Below are 22,336 nucleotides of genomic sequence, written 5' to 3' on the forward strand. Positions count from 1 at the left end.
GGGGCAAGCAAATAGCCACAGAAAAAGGGGGAAGGGATTACCAGCATCCCAGTCAGTTAGCGTTATCCATCCAATACCAATAACTAGCCCATTACCAATCCTTATCATTTAACCTAACCCGAAGTCAAGGAACCAGAGGGGCTGTTGAACAACATATACAGCTTCTCCCTCTACAACTTGGGCTTGGGCACTATTAGTGGGGTCAAGATGCTTAGCTGAGTTGATCATCCATAAGCCTTGGTGGTCACCAGCACACCTTGGTTGCTACCCAGGTGTTACTATCCCACTTGGCCTAGATCCATCAACCACCTGAGGATCTTGGGCCAGCTTATAGAAGCACCCTCCTATCTACCCTTTCTGTCAAGTAGATAGATACCCACTTCACTTTTAAATAACACTACCCAAGCCCAACCAAGACCTCCCACCAAAACCTCTTCTCAAAATTGAGACCTCTCCTTCAGTCCAAATCATGCTTATATATTCCTCCCAGCAACTGGCTTTGCCCTTGCTGGCATATGCCAGGCTCAGTTCATTCTAAGTTCCAAACTGCTAACTGTTAATCATTCTGTTTTCCATATTGCAATGCCAAATAACATTATAAGAACAAGATCTCTATAGGTATACTGTGAGAGCTATTTGCAGTGGGTAGGAAGGGGAAAAAGTCCTAGAGTTCCTGGCCTAGACAAAGGATCATTTTGGTTATAAGCATTTGGACAAGTCATTTAATCCCTCAACCTCAGTGTCCTTCTTTATAGAGAGAAGTATACATACAATTCTAAATTCTAAGATCTAATGTATTCCTGGATTTGATGCTAGCCTATATGCAGTCAGTCAATGAGTATTTGATTTTTAAATCTTTATTTTGTGTCTTAGTATCAATTTTAAGACAGAAAAGTGGCAAGGGCTAAACAATTAGGGTTAAGTGACTTGCTCAGGGTCACATAGCAGGAAGTATCTGAGGCCAGATTTGAATCCAGGACCTCCTGTCTCTAGGCCTGGAGCTTTCTCTACTATGCCACCTACCTGCCCCTCACAAGTATTTTATTAAGTGCCAACTATGCACCATACTGTTAGGCATTAGGGATACAAGTTCAAAGAATGAAATAAACCCTCTTCACCGGGAGCTTATATTCTGAAAGGGGAGTCAACAATTATCTAGATAGATAAATACATTTATCCATCTACAGATCTATTTGTGTGTGAACATATATGTATTCTTGACATGTCCTGTGTTATAGGTGCATATTTAACATACCTGTACATAGAATAAATACAATAAATTTAAAATGAGGTAGTTTTGGAAGAGAGGGTGCTCATAGTTGGGAATATCAGGAAAGGAAAAGGTGGTGCCAAATGATCTACAGAGAAATTTGACTCGAAAGAAACTCAGGAATGAAATGATGAATACACAAGCTAAAACAATTCCGTTGAGGAGAAAAGAGTGGTATCTAAAACAACTAGCATGGTTTATGGTTTCCCAAGGAACATAACTGGCCGAGATTTCAAACAAGCAAACAAATAACCAGAACATTGATAGAAGATAGAAACAAGGGCAAATAATTGGAGATGAATAGAAGCTTTTTTTTTTTTAACCCTTACCTTCTGTCTTAAGAGTCAATACTGAGTATTGGCTCCAAGGCAGAAGAGTAGTAAGGGCTAGGCAATGGGGGTTAAGTGACTTGCCCAGGGTCACACAGCTGGGAAGTGTCTGAGGCCAGATTTGAACCTAGGACCTCCCATCTCTAGGCCTGGCTCTCAATCCACTGAGCTACCCAGCTGCCCCCTAAATAGAAGCTTCTTAAAAGAGTACTGTGGCCATACAAGATATTAATGACCTATTGGATGTTTCAGACAGAATGTTTCAAAGGCATCTTATTCTAAACATGTCCATGTTTATTATTATTCTAAACATGAGAGAACTCATTATCCTTTCTTCAAGGCTTACCTCTCTTCTGGTTAAGGATGCCATTCTCCTCTAAAGTCACCCCATCCATCCCTTTGGTGTCATCCTTGATTCATCACTCTCACCCACCATCTCTGATCCTAATCAGCTGACAAATGTCATTTCTACTTTTACAACATCTTCATCTGCCACCTCTTTTCTCTCTTCATGGGACCACCATCTTCATTCAGTTCTTTATCACCTTTCGCTTGGACAGTTGTAATAGCCTAATTGGTCTCCTTCCCTTAACTGTTATCCTTCCCCATCCATCCATCACTCAGCTGCTATTGTAGATCAGGTTTGTCTTGAGGTTTAGGTTTGGGATTAAAATGGAACTCAGACTTTCTGACAGCTAACAAGAGGAATTTACTTAGTCCCAGCGTGGAAAGCATACTTAGCAAGGATACAGCCTTGCTCAAGTAAGGGAGCTTCCATGCCTCTGTATTTGCCATGTGGGTCTTTGATGTTAAGAATAGACTTCCTGCCTCCTCATCGATTCCCCATGCATTGACTTTTTGTACCTAGGACGCCAGGAAGCCATATCAAAGACTCGAGCCTTAGTCTGTTAGCCAACTAAGGCTGTTGAGCCAGTTAAGTCCCAATAATTGTTTTCATACTTTTTAAGAAAACATAGTCTAACCCAGTTATTTGGTTAGTTGCTTGTCAGCTCTGGGAGTAGGGGCAGGGGGAGGGAAGAGGGTTGGGAAAAATCATGAATCATGTAACCATGGAAAAATATTCCAAATAAATTAACAAACAAACATAACCTAGCTTGCATGGTGTAATGCTACTGGAAAGCCTAGTCCTTCCTACTCGTTGGGGACACTAGTAGACCCTGTTCTTACCATAGTTACCAACATGATTTTCCTAAACTGCAGTCTAGACATTTCAACCTCCTATTCAGTAAGCTAAGGTGGCTCTCTTGCCACTTCTGGGATCAGATGTAAACTGTGCTTAGCGTTTAATGATTCTCACAATTTGCTTCTGTCTTACCTTTCCTGTCTTGTGCATTATCTGTTGCATGAGCCCTATGGGCCAGCCAAACTGGGTTTGTTGTTCCTCACACCACACATCATCTCCCATCTCCATGCTTTTGGATCAGCTGCCCCCCAGGCCTGAAGTACCCTCTCTCATCATGCTCACTTCTTGGAATCTGTGGTTTTCTCAAGCACCACTTTCTCTTCATTCTAAAAATAAGTTCCCAATGGAACTTTGTTAATAACCTTGGTAATGAGAGCTTTAACCTAATGGGCGCGAGGCACGACTGCTGTTGGCGACAATAATATTTTTTAAAATAACATTTTATCTTTCCCAAATTTGTAACATTCATTTGAAAAAAATTAGATCCAAATTCTCTCCCTCCCTCCCTCCCCTCCTAGGCCAGTAAGCAATCAGATAATAGATTTTACAAGAAGCACCACTTTCTCCCCGAGTCTCTTCCTGGCCCCATGCCCTGCTCAAGGCTACCTTGTATCTCTTGTCTGCCTTGTTTTATCTAAATGTATGTATTTTGCCCACACTGCTAGCAGGAACGATCCTTGGGAGCAAGGGCCTTTCAGTTTGGCCTTTGTTTCCTCAGCATTGGCACAGGATCTAGCTTGTAGGAGATACTCAGTGAATGCTGTTGATGAATGGATGGATGAGTTGAAGGTTAGCAGTTGGAGTCCTCTAGAGCACCTCCCTCCATGAGTTTCCTTTAAAAAAAAACAAACCTCTTACATTACATCTTAGAATCAATATTAGGTATTGATTCCAAGGCAAAAAGGAGCAGCAAGGGCTAGGCAATAGGGGTTAAGCGACTTGCCCAGGGTCACCCAACTAGGAAGTGTCTGAGCTAAGATTTGAACCCAGGACCTCCTATCTCCAGGCCTGGCCCTCAACCCCCTGAGCTAGCTAGGTGCCCCAACCCACCTGGGTTTCTTGTAGAGGCCCTTGTGGTTACTCCTCATTAGCGTTTTGTGTTCCTCTGAGGTTCCTCTAACCAGCTACCCAGTACAATTCTCAATAGCTACCACCAGATAGCATGTGTCTTGGTGGGGGAGTAGGACTATGCCTGTCAAACTCATTTTCACCAGTTCACAGCATCTTTATAATATCAATTTAGAAGGTATGAGATTTTAAAATAATCTTTTTCAGAAGTGTCAAACTCTTAGACCAAATCATGACCTACTTAGAAAATGTAGTTTGTTTTCTTTGTCACCAGTGACAAATGACTTCCCATCTTTTGAGCCTCAGTTTCTCATCTGTAGCATGATGGAGTGAGACTAAATGATATTAAAAGACCCTTCTTATGCTGAGGCAATGATTTCTGTCCTGTCATCACCACTCTTCACCTGCTCTATGATGTTTTTTTTTTTTTAATTTCTGGTTTTACCACATGACGTTATCGATCTATGTGGAGTTAGCTCCTGTTGCAGGCTAGCTATCTTCTAATATTGATCTTTCCCAACATAACTGCTAATTTACTGGATATAGTCTAGAGTCATAAGAATTACAGAATTTTGGATTTCAAAGGATCATTTCTCAGAAACTGTCTAGAAAAAACCCTACCAGGCCAAGTATTTTCTCTATTTTCTATTATGTCCCCAACAAGTGACCATCTAATCCTTGCTTGAAGATGTTTGTCAAGGACAAGCTGATTACTCAACTCATTCTAACTCTAATTACCAATTAGGATTTATTAAACATTAGTTCCTGTGTGCCAGGCACTGTGCTAAGTGGGGAACAAAAGAAGGACAAAAACAGCCCCTGCTCTCAAGGAACTCACATTCTAATGAGAATTGTTCAGATCCTTTTCCTTCTTTCTGTCAAGCTTAAATATGTCCTTTTGCAATGCCCACCTGTTACTCTGCATCCTTCTCTGAGAGATGAAGTGGAATACCTGTAAGCCCTCTTCCCCATGTCAGTCTTTTAGCTAACCGAGAAAAGCTAGCATCATACCTTTCCCAACTGCCCTTCCAGGCGAAATATCCTCCATGGTCATGAGCATCCTCCCCAGTCTGTCCCATTCCTTTGTTATACTGCCCAGCTTCTCTAGGGCCTTCTTAAAGGGGGCAGAGCATGGGACTGACCACAATACTCCATGTTTCTACAGGATACTTTACAATTACAAGGTAGTTTCCTGGAATGGCTTGACTCCAAATGGAAAGACCATGCAGTAAGGAAGGCTTAGGGCCATGTTCTGGCTTGGGGACACTCATCCCTATTCTTCATTCATTGCTACCAATTCTCTGAATTCATGACCTAAGCTGCTGAACATATGACTAAATATGCCAGGACTTGGAACAGGCCTGGGGGGAAGGGGGTGCCCCATGCAATAAATGTTCACTTGTGGTGGAGGGACTGTGTGTCCAGGTCACATCATGGAAGCACAAGTGCCAGGGATCTGGTTGACCAGTTGGGTGGGAGCCCTGAGAGCAGCAATGACAGGTGAGGAGGGTATACATTATCACATCTCACAACCCTGAGAAGTAGGTAATACAAGTATTGTAAAAATTGGAATTTGGGAGACACCATTTAAAAGTATATATATATTTTCTATGGACACGTGGGGACCTTAAAAACTACATTTCCCGTGATCCCCAATGGGTTTCCTGTTTTGGATGACGTATTCAAGGTGAGGGACTGTTTTAAATAGGGGGAAGTGACTTGGAACTTGCTCTTTAGCTACCTGAGCTCGCGATCAGCATGGCTTTTATTAAAATACTATTCTCCCTTTTGATCTCGGCCCTCATCATTTTTAATCATAACAGTATTAATCTCAGCCTTTGGGGAAACTGAGGTTCAGTGACATCTCACCTAAGATGGTCAAGGAAAGTGACTTCAGAAAAAGTTCAAAGGCCAGTTTCTGACATAGCCTTTTTAAAAAAAAATTTAATTAATTTAGTATATTTTTCCATGATTCTGTGATTCATGTTCTTTCCCTCTCCCCTTCCCTCCTCCCTCCCAGAGCCAACAAGCAATTCCACTGGGTTATACACGTATCATTGACATAGCCTCTTGATTTACTTCATCAACTGGAATCAATCAACAAACATGGGTTAAGTATCTACCATGTGCCCCCCGTGGTGCTAGGTTGTGGGTCTACAAAGACAAAACCAACCAACCAACCAAACACTTTCAAATCTGGTCCCTTGAAGAGTTTACAGTATGTGCATGGTATGTGTGTGTACACACATCTAAACATACATACTCATAACTAAATACGAGGTAATTGGGGAGGGGTAAGATCAGAAAAGGCCTTTTGCAGTGCTTTGAGTTGAACTTTGAAGGAATCTAAGGATCTTAAGAAACAGAGGTAAGATAGAGTCTATTCCAACCATGGGAGGTAGCCTAGGCAAAGGCATGAAGATGAGAAATGAGATGTCTTGTGTGAAGGACAGCAAGTAGGCCATCCAGCTTTACAGAACCACACACTGTCTGAGCTGGAAAGTACCTTAGAAAGCATCCAGTCCAAACTTACCTTATCAAAGAGGAAATTCAGGCCCAGAGAGAAATGACTTGGGTAAGATCATGCAGGGAGTAAAGTAGCAGAGTGGAATTTCACAACTCTTGCCTTCTGGCCCTTTGTTCTTTTTATTTCACTCTTGTTTATTCCCACTAAATTCTCTTTCTACCCACCCCACTTCCTTAGAATATTGGAGTACTGCACCTATGTCTCTAGTCTACTGCACATATTTAGGCAAAGAAAGATGCCTCATTTCTGGGCTTCCTTTTATAAACTCAGAAACTCAGCTAGAATCCAGAGCCTGTTCTATAGAGGATACTTGCCTCTAATAAAGGTAATGAGAAAGATGTTATGCCAGCAATGCCCATTTAAATATGAGCTCCTGAGAGGCAGTAGGGATTGATTAGTTAATATCTGCAAATCCTTTTAAGATGCTTAGATAAAAGGATGCCATGAAAGGCTATTGTTCAGCTTGAGAGGCCTAAGTGGCTTTGATCACAGCTGCTGCAAGCAATCACCTCTCCCAGGCTTTTACCATCCTGAAGGCAAACATCCATTATTAAGAAGCTCTTGTCCTCAGTTATCAACTCTTGTGGGCAGGGACAAGAAGTGAATGAAGAAGAGGAAGAAGAGGAAGAGGAGGAGGAGGAGAGCCAACATTGATATGGGGTTTGAAAGTTTGCAAAGCCTCTGCGTGTTTCCTAACAAGGACCCTGAGACATTGAGAGACTGTCTTATTACCTCCATTTTTCTGAAGAAGATCCTGAGACTCAGAAAGGTTAAGCCATTCGCCCATGGCCACACAACCAGTAAGGGCCAGAGGGAGGATTTGAACACAAGTCTGCCAGACTCCAAGTCCAGTTATGTGGCAATGCCAGATGGTTTAAACCCAAGGGGAAAAAAAGCTGGAATTGGTGATTTGAAAGAAGGAATGAATGAATCAATAAAGCACTTAACACAGTGTCTAACACATGAGTATACTCTTAATAAATACTTGTTTCCTTCCTCCTTCCCAATAAATAAGCACATACTAATCGCTAGCTGTGTGCCTAGGCACCATAATACTTGCCCAGAATACAAATACAGATGTGAAGGCAGCCCTCGCATTCAAGGATCTTACAAAACATATAGGGGAGTAATGAACTGGAATGGCTATTTTGGTTTGTCTAGTTGATTGGGTTGGTGCTGGTGACAGTGCCTTGTGTATTCTAGTTCAGCTTTGACCAAATTGTTGCTGCTGCTGCTGCCTTTGTCCCACTGAGTGATGGAAGCTTCAGCCCTTGTTTTTCTGCTCACCAGCCATTGGCTCTTCAGCAGCCTGGATGAAGGCAGAAGTTACTTGCCAGGAACATCATGACCCTCTTTTAAAAGGACTTGTTCCCCCAAATCTTCATTCTGTCTCTTATCTGTGGTCCTCCCCCAAATTAGATGGCTGGAATATAGTCCCTCCTCATCTCTCTGACTATATTCTCTGAGCAGCTCACAAGAACTGGACCTCTTGGCCAGTCCCAGAATGAACCTCCTGATAATCCCTGAGCATGAAGCTAAATTGATGGAATTTTTCTTGAGTTGATGAGCTAGCACCTAGCTCAGGAACTCTACCTAACTCATGAGGTAACCCCTAAGGCTGGAAGTATCTATTTCTCAGGATCAGCTGCTGCTATGCTCTTAGAAGGAAATATTAAGCCAGCACATGTTGCTGTGGCTTGTCACTATGAAGTCCTCTCGCCTCCCAGAAGTCCATTGCAGAGAAAGGACTAGAAGAAGGGCAGGTAGGCCTATAATTGGGAAGACTTGGATTCAAATTGGGCCTTAGACACTTCCTAGCTTGGTAACTCTGATCAATTTTCCCTACCTTCACTCTTCCTATTTGTAAATAAACTACCATAAAAGTCATCTTGACTTGGGTCTTTCATTGGAATTGTGAAAATCGATTTCTGGCGACCAAAACTTTAAATATCCAGTCCAACCATAATTTTTACCCCTTATACACCTAACCCCCATTGTCTAACCTTTATCATTCTTCTGTCTTGGAATCAATATTGATGACAAGACAGAAAGTAAGGGTTAAAAAAAAAAAAGACTGGAAGATAGACTGAGAAGAAAAGGGCCCCAAAGGAAAAAAAATGGTTTCTACTTCTCTTCTAGGCCACCAAGGGAAGCTATTCATTTCCAAGGGTCCATCCCCCACTATGTTCAGTCACTTCTGATTCAACCTGCCCTCCCTACTCCACCCGTTTCAGGGACTAAGCAGCAAAACTTAAGGCTCTTAATATAGAGTCTAGCTCCATGGAAGGTACCCTTTTCTGAAGAATTTCTCCCCATCTTGGAATTTCGTCAAGGATACTGGGGAGGCTCACTGGCTCATGGGTCTCCCTCTCAAACTTGTAAATGGAGCTAAAGGCTGGTGAGCACTGAGAGGAGTTAATATCTCCACAAGATGTTTTTTGTTGTTGCTTTTGTTAAATGCCATGAAACATAGGAACCTAGTCTCTTTATTTTGGCTAAATGGATTGTGATATAACTTAGTGTTTCTTTTATGAATGCATTAAGCTATGTCACCTCTGCAGTCTTCATAAGCCTCAAAGGGAACAAAAGGTAGGGTAAAAATTAAAATAACAAAAGCAAGTTGAAAAACCTGAATGCACTAGTTCAAAGCCCATCTTCTAGTAATCCCTGGATCTGCACCAGGCTCTAATTAGTGTTTGGCCTCAATAAACTGGGTCATGGAAGAATCCAAAAGCCTCTGATTGAGAATACAGATGAAGCACTTGACACTGAAGAAATATATACTTTGAGGAGTTATTGACAATAATTCATAATCAAGGTGATTTTACTCTTTAAAGTAAATCCCATCTCGGAATTGTCAGGCACCTTGCCAGATGTACCTACAAAGCATTTTGGGCCCAAACCTATGATGCTAGTATAATTTATGTCTGTGCAGCAGCTGGGAGGACCAGGAAGAGTTTCATGCAGAAGGTTGTGCTTAATCTGAGCTATGAAGAAAATCAGGGATTCTTAAGAGGCTCAGGTGAGGAGAGTACATTCCAGGCAGGGGCACAGCAGTGCAAAGGCACACACAGGCCAGCAAGGGGAGTGTTATGTATGAGGAAAAGCAAGAAGGCCAGCTTGGCCAGACAGAAAAGAAATGCATGAAGAAGAGTAATGTATAATAAGCTTGGAAAGGTAGATGGCAGCCAGTTTGTGAAGGACAAAGCTCCTAGAAGTACTAAAATCTATGGGAGTTTCTTTGCACTGGAGTGATGTGCCAAGGTTGTTCTTTAGAATAAATTACTTGGGAAGTTGAGAGGAGAACACTTTGGAGAGATTTAAGTCAAGGAGGCCAATGAGAACACTATTACCACAGTGCAGGACAAAAGTGCTAAGGGCCTAAACTGAAGTGGTGGTCATGTGAGTGGGAAAAGGAAAGAATAAGAGAAAGATAGCATGGCCTCAGCAGACTTGGTAACTGAGTAAATATGTGGGATAAGGGAGAGTGACGAATCAGGGAAGACTCCACGAATGCTAACTGGGGTGACTGGAAGGATGGGGGGGTGTCCTCAAGGAAATGTAGTTTTGGAAGAGGGCTGTATTAAGGGAGAAAGAGAATAAATTCTGCTCTGGCCAGGTTGAGTTTGAGATGCCTTCAAGATATCTAGTTTGAAATGTCCAATAGGCTATTATTATTGATTTGGGCCCGGGGAGGGTAAAAACAGTAATTGAACCCATAATTGAATTGATGAGGTCCCTTGATAAAGCCTTGGCCTATACCCACAGATAGAAGGTCTGTCGAGGATGATAATCTACCAGAGGAGACTGAGGAGGCAGGAGAACCAAGAGGAATCACTGTCACAAAATACAGAGAAGAGACTGTCATGGAGGAGGAGGATCATACCTTGAAGAGATATCAAGAAGGACTTACAAAAGACCATTGGAATTGGCAATAAAGAGATCCCTGGTAACTTTGGAGGGAGTAGTGTTAGCTATGTGATAATCTGGATTAGATTTCAAGGGATTAAGAACTGAGTGGAAGGAGAGGAAATGGAGACAACATAGGTCATGAAGTTGTTTATTGAGCTTGAAGGCTCAAATGCCAGAAGCCAAGTAACAAGAGTTGGAATGTAGCAGAGAAAGCCATTTTTCCACTCCTTGGAAAAGGAGGAAAGATGACCTAGAAGATGGTAGGTGGAAATAACAACACTTGGATCTGCTGAGAGAGAACAATCCAACCAGAGCTAAAATGGTCCTCTCCTTGCTGGTGAGAAGTGGGGAGGAATGAGGAAGGGGGTATATACTCCACCTAAAAAAGGACCACGGGGATGAGGAAGTGTTTCTTCCAGAGGAAGCCAGTTTTCCCAGAAGGCAGGAAAATAGAAAAAGTGTGAGGAAGAGTTCCAGGCTGATATCTGCTAACTACAGGGTGGAGTTTCAGGGACTAGACTGGAGGAGGAAATCGGAGCATAGAGACTGAGAAAAGATCCTCACAGAGGCTGCAGGATTAAAGGAAAGGAAGACGGGAGGAAGGGGAAAGAGCAGGAGGAAACTGAAATAAGGGAGGGAGAGAGGGAAAAGAGAAGGGGGAGGACAAACTGCGAGAAAGGGAAGGAGGGAGCACCGGGAGAAAGGGGGGAAGAAATGAGGGAGGGAGAAGGGAAGAAGTTGGAGATAGGAAAGGAGAAAGGAGGGATAGAGAAGCAGGAGGAAAGAAGGGAGATGGGAAGTGGGGTTCTTGTCAATGTCCGGAATGGTCATTGCAAAGCTGCATAGCCAAAGCACAGGGAAGCTAATTGGGCACTTGCTTGGCAATCCTTCCTCCCTCCATCTCTGTGTCCCTTCCCTCCCTCCCACCTAAGTTCTCCGGGTAGCATCTGCTCCTAGCACCCAGTGAGCCCAGGAGAGAGAGAGAGAAAGCGAGTCCTGAGGAGATTCCACCTGAGGCGGGCAGCTGGCATCAGGGCACAGCTCTTTGGGTCAGCCTCGGAAGGGCTGGGGCCTGGAGAGGAGAGGGGCTGGGCCAGGGAGGGCAACGCGGCTTTTTTCCCTTGGCCAGGTGCGCTCGGGCTAGCCATTCCAAGCGGCGGCCCTGGAACTGCGGGGGCGGAGGCATGGAGTGGGAACTCAACTTGCTTCTCTACCTGGCCCTCTTCTTCCTGCTGCTCTTCTTACTCTTCCTCCTGCTCTTCGCCGTCATCAAGCAGTTGAAGAACTCCATTGCTCACACAGCTGGGGTGCTGCAGCCAGGCCGCCTCTCGCTGCCCCGGGAGCCGTGGGGCTTCTGCCGCGAGCAAGCCGTGTGAGCCAGCCCGGCTGGGCGCAAGGCTCCGGTGCAGCTCTCCAGCCTCCCCACCAAAACCCCACGGGCCACCCAGTTGTTCCACTCTTGTTCCAGACCAGGGAACAGTTCTACAGTGCTCCGGGTTGCCGCTGCACCTGGGATGTCTACTCAGGCTCCTGCCCCAGTGGGTGTTGGTCCGGCCCAACGGTAGCTCTGCGCTCCTGGGGACAAGGGGAGGAGCTGCGGTTCCGTCTACAGCTTCACAGTGGCTCGAGGCTGGTGGTCCCATCCGGACCTTCGAGAACGCAGGTCAGTGGCAGGCGGGTGTCCGAGCAGCGGGTTGGTGGTGGGGAGAAGGGGAAGCCATGGCACCTCAGAGGAGTACGGGATGGGTGCAGTTGTGGGGCGGAGAGAGAGTCCAGGGGTGGAGGCATGGATGGAGCCCCAGACGGAGGAGCCGGCATGCCCAGAGCCTCCGGGCACTTTTAGCAGCAGCAGCAGCAGCAGCAGCAGCAGAACTCACTGGTTTAGAGAATTCGGGCAGCCTCGCCATCACTAAGCAAAAGAACTTTCTGCTGAAACAATCCTAGACCTGAAGTTACTAGGGGAAGGAAGCGTGGCCCTAATGGTCTTCAGTTCTCCGTGGAGTTGCTCCATGGACAAATAAATGTTCATTGAATGCCCGAATGGAAGGAATGAACAAAGGATTGCCATATTGGAAGGGCAAAGGAAGGAGTGAAATGACCACTAAGGTGTTGCTGCGCAGATCCACTAGGGACCCTCCCCTTGGCAGCTGGTCCCTGAAATGGCTGGGGTCCCACGGCCTCTTGTTCAGGTCTTCTCAAGTTGTCCTTGGGACGGAGAAGGAACGCACCCCCATTTCGAATCCAGGACAGAAGACACCTTGGGGTGTCTGTTTCTCTGGGACTCCTTTGAGAGTGGGAAGGTGTTGGGAAGAAAAGGGAGAATAACGGTGGGAAGGAAAGGAGGGGGAGCGGCCAGCCTTCCATTCCTGTTGCGGGCCACATAGCTCTGAATTTGAAAGAGTTCTTAGAGCCCTTGGGAATTTCCAAAAGGCCATTTCAGCCTGGCAAATACCAATGATGACCTGATCTTCTAGAATCAACTTCTCTTTTGCTTTCTGGAAGCCTATGGAATTGAGCTATGGGCCTGGGATGTGTAACTGGGGTGGGGTGCCAAAAGGGGGGACCTCAGTGCAGAACACTGAGTACCTGGCCCTTTACTCTGTACTCCCTCCAGCTGGCCATTTAAGCTGGCATCTCAAAGGATTGGCTCAGTGAATTTGCACGTTTTGTGAAAATTTTTATTTCAAAGTAAAATGATAGTGTCTGCCTGTTGATTACTTACATTTCAAGTCCATTTGCCCAGATAGGAGGAATCCGAGCGGATTTGACTAAAATCATAAAATTATTTTAAAATTCTGGCATCCACTGATTTGTCTGGTTTTTCTATGAAGTACCTTGGGAATGGAGACAGAGAGGCAAAGCCAAATGTTTCTTAGTTGGTATATGGGCATCCCAGAGATCTGTCCAGGTCATCATGTCCAGTTGTGTCCAACTCCAATAGAAACGGGGCCACTAAAACAGTTAAGGATTCCTGTAGGCAGTGTGTTGGCTTAGAAAACCAAAGGTTAGCATTAACTATAATCTGTTGTATTTTTATTTATTTTTCTAAATATTTTAGTCTCACTTGACTGACTCCTCTGATCAAGTACATGCCCATCTTTTGCAGATAAGGAGCAGAAAACTCCAAGAAGGGGGAAGAGGGTGATAGCAAAGCTGTGATTCGAACCTAAGCTCTCTGACTCCAAAGCTAGCACCATCTCCACACTGGCATGGTACCATTATGGTCTGGTGAGTAGTCAAGCTTTTCCTGGGACTAAGGAGCAGAAATTTATAGTTAGTAAATCACCCAGCATAAGCTTTAGGGTCCAAATTAGTTTATGATGGGAAGGAATATGGAATTCAATTTTAGTACGTCTCCCCTTTCTTCTTTGGAAAAACAATACAGTATTTGTGGACTGAGAGATAAATGGTTGTAAAGGTACCATTCTGCAGAAGCAAGAGAATTGGAAGATGCTGAAAAGTACTGGGCTAGCTCTTCCCCCAAAATGAAGAGTAATTTCTTGACTGAAGTACCCAGATCATCCTGACAGAATTGGCATTGGTCTTTTTGTGCTGCTTTTAAATTATCCTGGATTTAAAAAAAAAATCATCTCTATACATCGTGCATATAGCCTGCTCTGTGTAGACAGCTTCGGAAATAAAGGTGGGTTCTGGACCCATTTGTCTGAGCAAAAATTTGGAAACAGTCTCATTATGCCAATAGAAAACTTAAAAACGGTCACTTCAGAAGCAAAGAAAAGCATGAACAATAATCACACTCTCAGTTCAGCCTAGTTTTATGAGATGCAGCAGGGTGTTATGGGAATGCCATTAGCAAGCTGCGTAACCTTGGGAAGCCATTTAACCTCAAGGTCTGTGTCCCCATCCTGTAAAATGAGAGGGTTAGATTTGATGATGTCCAGAGATCTGCCTGTCTCAAAAAAGCGACGGTATTGTGGTTCAGACACAAATGTGAAATGGAAGATTGAAGCAATTATTCAGACAATTCAAGGGAAAAGTGAGCAAGACATTTGTCTCAATTATAGGAATGTGGAAGGAGGATTTTAGGCTGCATTACCACTACCAATAATAACCGAGACTTATGCAGGGCTTTAAAGTTTACAGAGCACTTTGCTTACATTATTTCATTAAAGGAAGCTTAGTGTTCAGGAGTAGGTAGTTAATAGTCCCACTGCCTTAGTTAGACCCCACCGGGATTCTCTTGTTCAGTTGTGGGCGCCATATTTTAGGAAGTAGTTGATAAACTACAGAGGACAAAAAGGTTGATGAGATCATACCACTTATTTAAACACTACCATTGGTGGTGTTTAGCCTGAAAAAGGTGGGGAGTAGGATAGCTGCCTTCAACTCTTCAAATAAAAGAGAGGGGCGAGCTTGTTCCAGAGGAAAGACCTGGCAAAGAAGATCCCAACCTGGAATCAGGAAAAGCTTTCCAGAAAGGACGGCTTCCCCAAAGTGGATTAGGTTAGCTTGGTAAGTAGTGAACTCGCCTTCTCTAGAGGCTTCCAGTGAATGCTGGGACAAGGCTGGTCAGAGGTGCCAGAGGGGATTTCTGTCCAGATAGGAGCTGGACTACAATCTAGCCCCCTTGGACAATCTGGGGAAGCCTATGGACCTCTTCTTAGGATAGTGTTTGCAAAGAAATCAAATGCGTCAGATTCCAAAGGGACTGGAAACGCGGTTTTTCTGGTATATGTAATATATTTAAAAGTTTGTGGATTCCTGGTAAAGAACAGCTGCTTTAGGTAATCTCTTCTGGCCTCTTCTTCTCTTCAGTGACATCTCTGTGCTATTCAGTGATATTCTGATTCAGTGCTCTCTCTTGGGGTTGGGGTTGGTAGTAGTTGAGGTGGTGGTGGAGGACCATCTATTTCAGAGAAAAGCTTCCACTCTCCACTTTGACTTCAATTCAGGAGACATGGATGAAGCACCTACTACGTGCAAAGGCGCTGTGCCATAAAGAAAAAAACCAGGAATCCCTGTTCCCAAGGGGCTCCTGAAGGGATAGGCCACACCCACAGAGAGATCCAGTAATTTTAAGAGAAAAAGGCACTAACAACTGGGTGAGATCAGGGAATATTTTGCCAATATAGACTTTGCCAAGATATACTTGGCCCTAGTTGAAAGGATGGTTTATTGCAAACAAAGGAAAACTGATCCTTATTGACAAAGCCGGCTGAGAGAGTGATAGCAAAGACTCAGTTTTAATTCTCAGTTTCCCTGGCATTGTATGATTGATATGGACTCTTAACAATTAATTATTAGTGTAGGAGGAATTGTTTAATCCCTTGTTTATTCGTGAGGAGGAGAAACAGGGATTTTCCTCTTTTTAAATAATCAGAATCCAGGTTTAATAGCTTTCTTGGCTTCTTGTCCTTGGGTACCTCTAGCTTTCACAACTGGGACCCTTCCCTTCCTCTCCCTCAATCCTCCCCCCACCCCCCTTTAGATTCTGGAGGGATCCATTTCCTTCTTACCAAGGAGGAAAAGCATTCACTTGCTAACCAATATTAGAAGCCAATATTAGTAATGCTGCTGCTACTTTGATTTTTAGTGTAAGGATTCATTTAACAAATGTTTGCTAAGAGCCTACTTTGTACCAGGGACCAAGAATTAAAGACAAAAATGAAGCAGTCCCTGCAATCAAGTAATTTACAGTATTCTAGGGGGAAACAATACATAACATTAAAAAACCAACTTGCATTTATGGGGTCCCTACTATGTTCCAGGCATTGTAATAAGCCCTTTGATTATTGGTTGATTCTCACAACAACCCTGGGAGGTGTTATTTTTATCTCCATTTTACAGTTAAGGAAACAGGCAAGCAGAGGTTAAAGGATTTGTTTAGTGTCACATAGCTAGTAAAAGTCTGAGTCTGGCTTTGAACTCAGGTTTTCTTGTCTCTGTGCCTAGAGCTCTAAGCATTGTACCACTTTGCTATCTCTCTAACTAGAAAATATATCTAGGGGGCATCTGGGTAGCTCAGTGGATTGAGAGCCAGGCCTAGAGACGGGAGGTTCTAGGTTCAAATCTGACCTCAGCCACTTCCTAGCTGGGTGACCCTGGGCAAGTCACTTGACCCCCCTTGCCTAGCCCTTACCGCTCTTCTGCCTTGGAACCAATACACAGTATTGACTCCAAGATGGAAGGTGAGGGTTTAAAAAAATTTCTCTCTTTCTCTACGAGAATATAGAAGTAAATATAAAATATATCCCCAGTAATGAGGAAGCAGAGAGAGGAGAAGGCTTATCACTGGCTTGTCCTCTTGTGACCTAGTCCGGAATTAGTTTGTCTAGGGAAAATATTTCCTGCCACTGAACCCCATGAGTACATACATAATTCTAGTACCTATTATGGGACTTACCCATGATGCTGGGATTGAGAGCTGGAAGAGTCCTTAGAAACCCTCTAGTTCACCCCCTTCATTTTTACAATTGAGGAAACTGGGGTCCAGAGCCAGAAGTCCTGCTGGATAAGTGGAGGAGCTGGGAGATGGGGAGTGGGAGCAAAGAGGGTCTCCGTCATCATCACCACTGTCCTCTGCTTTGTTGTGTCTCCTCACTAACAGCCTGTGGCCTGACCCTCTACCAGGCTGGCTGGGCCTGGCCTGTCCCCTGCTTGGGACCTTGCTTTGGGCTCTTCCCCTTGCTGCCTGTCCTTCCTGCTGTGGATTGAATCCTGGATTGGGCACCTGCCTCTGCAGGTACAGCCCTCGCCTTGGCCATACAGACTCCTCCCAGGTGTCAGTGTAGACTTCTGATGGATCCACTTGAATGGTCATCAGCTTTCTGGGTCCTGTCTCACTGGCCCGGAACCTCATTTGGACCCATGATCCATGAAAACAGCATCATTGTGAAGATTCAGACTATCTTAAATAGGACTATAATAGAGACTCTATATCTGTGTGTGCGTGTCTTTTATGAAATTAAAGGCTTTCTCTGAAGGCTCAGAGCCACCCTGAATCACTTAGACAACAAGGGAACGGCCCATAATTCCCCAGCTGTTGTTCACTCAGCTTACTTCACTGAGATTTCCAAATTTCAGCTTATTAGAGAAATGATACCAGGTCTCATGAGGAAAGCTCAAGTACTTCTTTTCTGGCATTTCCTGCATTGTCTGTGCAGTTAATCGTTGTTATTCTCAGGAAGGCCGCCATTTAAAGTAGGATAATGTCCCAGTCACACCTGCAATCCAATATGTTACATACAGTCAGTGCTGATGTCTGACTTTAATTTTAGGGCACAGCTGTAGGCAGGACTGCCTTCCTTCTACTGTTCTTCCCAGAGTTGGTTTTTTGGGGCTGCTGGTTGGTTTTCCAAAAAAGGTGAATTCAATTGGGATAAATATACGATCTCACACTGAATTCCAGATATCAGCTTGATAGACACATGATTGGGGAGCAGTTTCTCTGAAAAAAATCTGGATTTTGGATAGATTCTAAGGTCTACAGAAATCTCCAGAGTGATATGGAATCCAAGCTGCATTGAAGGGTATAGCTAACTGAAGAAGGAGGTGAGTGAGTGATACCCCAGCGTTCTGCCCTGCTCATCCCCCATCTAAAGTGTTATCTTCACTTTGGGACATGTACCATTATTAATATTATTTTTAAACTCTTACCTTCTGTCTTTGAATCTCTACTAAGTATTGGTTCCAAGGCAGAAGAGTGCTAAGGGCTTAGTTGACTCGCCCAGGCTCACCCAGCTAGTAAGTGTCTGAGGCATGTACCATTACTTAGGATGGATGTTAACGAGTTGGAGAGAAATCAAAAGAGGGCAATCAGAATAGCGAGGGACCTTGAGGTCAGGCCATGAAAAGGTCAGTTGAAAGAACTGGGAATGTTTAGCTTTAAAAAGAGGAGACTTGGGAAGTGGGGAGGAAGATGCAGCACATCACTTGTCTGGCTGACCCCTCCAAGGTAGAACTAGGAATGTTGGGGTGAAGAAATGGAGGGTGATCCAGAGAAGAGTCTTGGTCAGCCATGAATTGGCCTAGATGACCTTCACATTCCCTTTCTGCTTTGAAATTCCGAGTCTAGAGCAAAGATCAGATTTACCCAGGGTAATGGGGCCTTTGGAACATGTCCACAGCTCCCACCACGGAGACACCCTGCTTCCTGTGTCTCCTACCATTTGGGTGGGAGTAGATGCCTCTCATTGGTTGTGTAGCCAGAATAGATTTATCTTTAAGAACTACCAGATTGGGACAGTCTCTCTTTTCTGATGAGTCCAAAGGATGAAGAATACAGAGGAGACACCAGGAAGTGAACTGGGAGGGGGAAGATGCTCTCTCCCTCCTTTTACGCCAGCCCCGAGGAATGGTCCTGGGGGTCTGCTTGCTCTGTTCCATTTGTCTCTCTGTTTCAGGTGCTTCAGGGGATCCCTACCTGACTCAGGAGTTGATGAGCCATTGCCACCTTAGGGCCAGGAGCCCAGTTGGGATGTTGCAGTCTGCTAGCCAGGCCTAGAGAAGCCAGAATGCTTGAGGGCTTTGGATTCAAAATTTAGTACTATGCTCTATAGCAGCTGAGCTGAGCTATGAACCTAATCCCATTCTGCTCCCCAGAATGGAGGTGGGGCAAGATGGGAGAGATTAAGCCCCACATGTGTAGATGGGAGTGAGTTTGTATATTTGTGTTATGCATACTTTTGAAGTAAATTTTCTTTGTAAAGCCAATATGACTGTTAGTGGTTAAATGGAACTGGGGTACAAGAGACTATTCCTACATTTAAAGAACATCATTGGTGGAGGCTAGAACCATTCACAGAGGGTCTAGACACCCCCTAAATGTACCCTAAGGTTCCTGGGGAACTGCCCCCCCCCACTGGCGGCTAGGAAGGCCATTTTGGGCCATAAACTTCTCGGGGGATTATAAGGGAAGGGAATTTTTGAGCACTAATGTATGGTAGGAACAGTAGCTTTGGGCTTTTAATTCTTGTGGCCTCCATGAGTTCTTTAAGGACCCCCCTCCCAATTTAAACCCAGGGGCATTAGGTAACAATCAGGTGGTGTCAGTGTCCATACTGGCAAAAAAAGGTGACACTTGTAAGGGGAATCCAGATGACTCCCCTCTTTCTTTGAGCCCTCCAAATATAATGGCCAGGGTTTTCTTCTTGAACTTAATCATTAGATAGACTCTTTGGTTCCCCATTTCCCTTGGACAGACACAATCTGGATCTACAGGATGGTATAGACCGGGGGCGGCAACATTTGGCTCTCGAGCCATATCTAGCTCTTTCGAGGGCCAGATAGGGCTCTTTCTGCAGGAGCCATAAAGTCCATTTTTTTCCAGGCACTGTTACAGGAGTGGCACTGTGAGCACTGTACTGCCCTCATGAAATAAAATTATAAAAAGTGTGGCATTTATGGCTCTCATGGCCAAAAAGGTTGCCGACCCCTGGTATAGACTCAGAGGCAGAAGAAAGCCATTGGAATTATTGTTCAATCAGTTAATGGATGACCAAATCAAATGAATTTCTCTGAAATTCAGTTTCTTTCTCTGTAAAATGGGGATAATTGCATGCCTGCCTTACAGGTATGTTGTGAAGAGAGCCCTGTCTTGGCAAAGTTTAAAATGTAAAAGTGGGTTATTGCAATTGTGGCCTCCAGGGATGATGAGAGAATCAAATGCAATAATTTTGTTTTGGAAGCCTTAGAGAATAAACTGCTGCTACTCTCTTGTTGAAAGGAAATGAAGACTCTTCCTCTGGTCTCCTTTACTGCCTCATTGGCCCAATGCAACCAAGGCACTGTCTCCTCTCTACTTGTTCTTCTCCTTCCTAATCTCATCAACTTCAATTAAATTTTATATTCAAGAACCACATCTATGCAGAATCAATCCAGCAATCACTTATAAAGCATTTAATTCTGTGTAGAGATAAGACATAAAAATGAGCCCATCCCTGTCCCCAAGGAGCTTATATTAATTTTGCTGTGGGGTACATCCTGCTCATAGAAAAGTGAATACAAGATATAGAGAAAATCCATGCAAAATGATGGGAGTGAGGACTGGTACTGACAGCTGGAAGGAACATCTAGGCCTGTTCTCCCTCCTCAAGGCTAGTCATTTGTTCATTAGCGTATGTCTTCTGGAAACTCCCTCTACATATATTTTCCAAATGCATCCCAGACTCAATATTTCCCAAATTAATTATCTTCCTTCTTTTAGTATTAATTATTATTTATCTTCCCCTCCCCATTTTCCCACCCCAATCCCAATTTAGGCTCCTTTCCTTCAAAAACAACTATTTTCATTGAAGGTACCACCATTGGGATGAACCAGGTTCAACATCTTAGGGCTCATCCTTGATCTTTCCTCTATTTTACCCCAAAATCCAGTCAGGTGCCTTGTCTTGTAGATCCTAGCTCCATAATAACTCTCATATCCAAACACTTTTCTCTGCTCCCACAGCCCCTCCTTCCTTCAGGCTTCAAGCAACTCTCATCTGGACCCTAGCAATAGCCTTCTAACTGATGTCTCTGTGGAGGTGAATCGATATTTCTAAAGCATAGATCGGATCCGCTCCCCACTTCCCTCCATAATCTTTGTTAGCTTCCTGTTGTCTCTGCAGTAAAATACAAAATCCTCAGCTTGACATTTCTGACCTGCCACAGGCTGGCTCCCACCTACACTTCCAGTCTAATTTAATTTGGGCATGTCACGCTGGATTGCCAGCTAGTCTCCTGTGCATTCCATCTCCTATCGAATAACCTTGTAGAGAGGGTCTTCTGTGACTGAATGGTGCCTCCATATTCATCCCTTCTTCATAGAAATGGTCTTCCTCAAAAACAGCTCAGTGCCATCTCTTACCGAAGACTTTTATGGATCCCCGTATTTACTCATATCTGTACTTGTTGAATCCATGCCCCTCCCCTCAGAAAATGTGCGCTTCCTAAAGAGAGAAACAGTTGCTCCTTGTTTAAATCCTCAGTAGCCTTGCCCAGCTTGGGTACTCTCCCCAACCAACTTTCTAATGCCCCCTTTTGTTTTGTCTTTCACTATTAGGATATAACCTCCTTGCAGAAGTAAGGATCATCTTGTTTTCTTGGTTTGTATTTAACAAATGCCCTGTCTGTCTGTCTGTCTGTCTATCTATCTATCTATCTATCTATCTATCTATCTATCTATCTATCTATCTATCTATCTATATCATTCTATCATCTCTTTATCTGTCTATCTATCTGTCTATCTATCTATCTATCTATCTATCTATCTATCTATCTGCCTGTCTATCTAAATGTCTATCATTCTATCATCTCTTTATCTGTCTATCTATCTGTCTATCTATCTGTCTATCATCTATCTATCTATCTATCTATCTATCTATCTATCTATCTATCTATCTATCTATTATTCTATCATCTCTTTTCATCTATCATCTCTTTATCTGTTTATCTATCTATCCATCCATCTGGCTATCTCTTTCTCTATCTCTGTGACTTGTTAGTCAATGTTTGTTGAATTTAACGACATGAGATTGAAGGGGAAAATTACAAAACAAAACAATCTGATTATGTTAAGCCTTGAGCAGAATGAAAGCTCCGGGTGGGCAGGGACTGTTTTAGATTCATCTTTGTGCCCTGCCAACCTGGCTCATTGCTAAGCACTTAATCAAGACCTGTTGGTTGGTTCAATTATCCATCCTTTTCTTCTGTAACAGTTTAAACAACTTATCAATCGAGATAAGGTGTGACAAATGACAACCATTTATTCTTAAATTAGTCATTTCATTTCCTCTGGGCTATACTCTGCCTGCTCTAGAGAGCCAAGGGGCCAAGTGAAAACAAGCAGGAGTTCTTTATTTAGTGGGCCTGCTGGAGCTACTATGTCAACTCCTCTATTCAGATTTCTCTAACGAGATATTCTTTTCTTTCTTATGGAAACCTCATTTTTCTGTTGGGAAACAGAAATGGTGAGACTGCTGGTGATGTGAAACAATGGATGGTACAGTGGGCAGAGTAATGGGCCTGGTGTCAGGAAGAGCTGAATTCAAATCCTGCCTTAGATACCCACTAGCTATATGACCTGA

The 22,336-nt window shown here is 43.8% G+C and overlaps 1 protein-coding gene across 1 annotated transcript; it reads left to right on the forward strand.

Moving 5' to 3' along the window:
* Positions 1-11,494: 11,494 nt before the first annotated feature.
* On the forward strand, positions 11,495-11,686 carry SMIM43 (small integral membrane protein 43). The gene has a single exon (XM_044681272.1). The coding sequence runs from the start codon at positions 11,495-11,497 to the stop codon at positions 11,684-11,686; it is 192 nt and encodes a 63-aa protein (XP_044537207.1).
* The last annotated feature ends 10,650 nt before the right edge of the window (positions 11,687-22,336 follow it).

Source organism: Gracilinanus agilis, chromosome 6, assembly GCF_016433145.1.
Source record: "Gracilinanus agilis isolate LMUSP501 chromosome 6, AgileGrace, whole genome shotgun sequence".
Lineage (NCBI taxonomy): Eukaryota > Metazoa > Chordata > Mammalia > Didelphimorphia > Didelphidae > Gracilinanus > Gracilinanus agilis.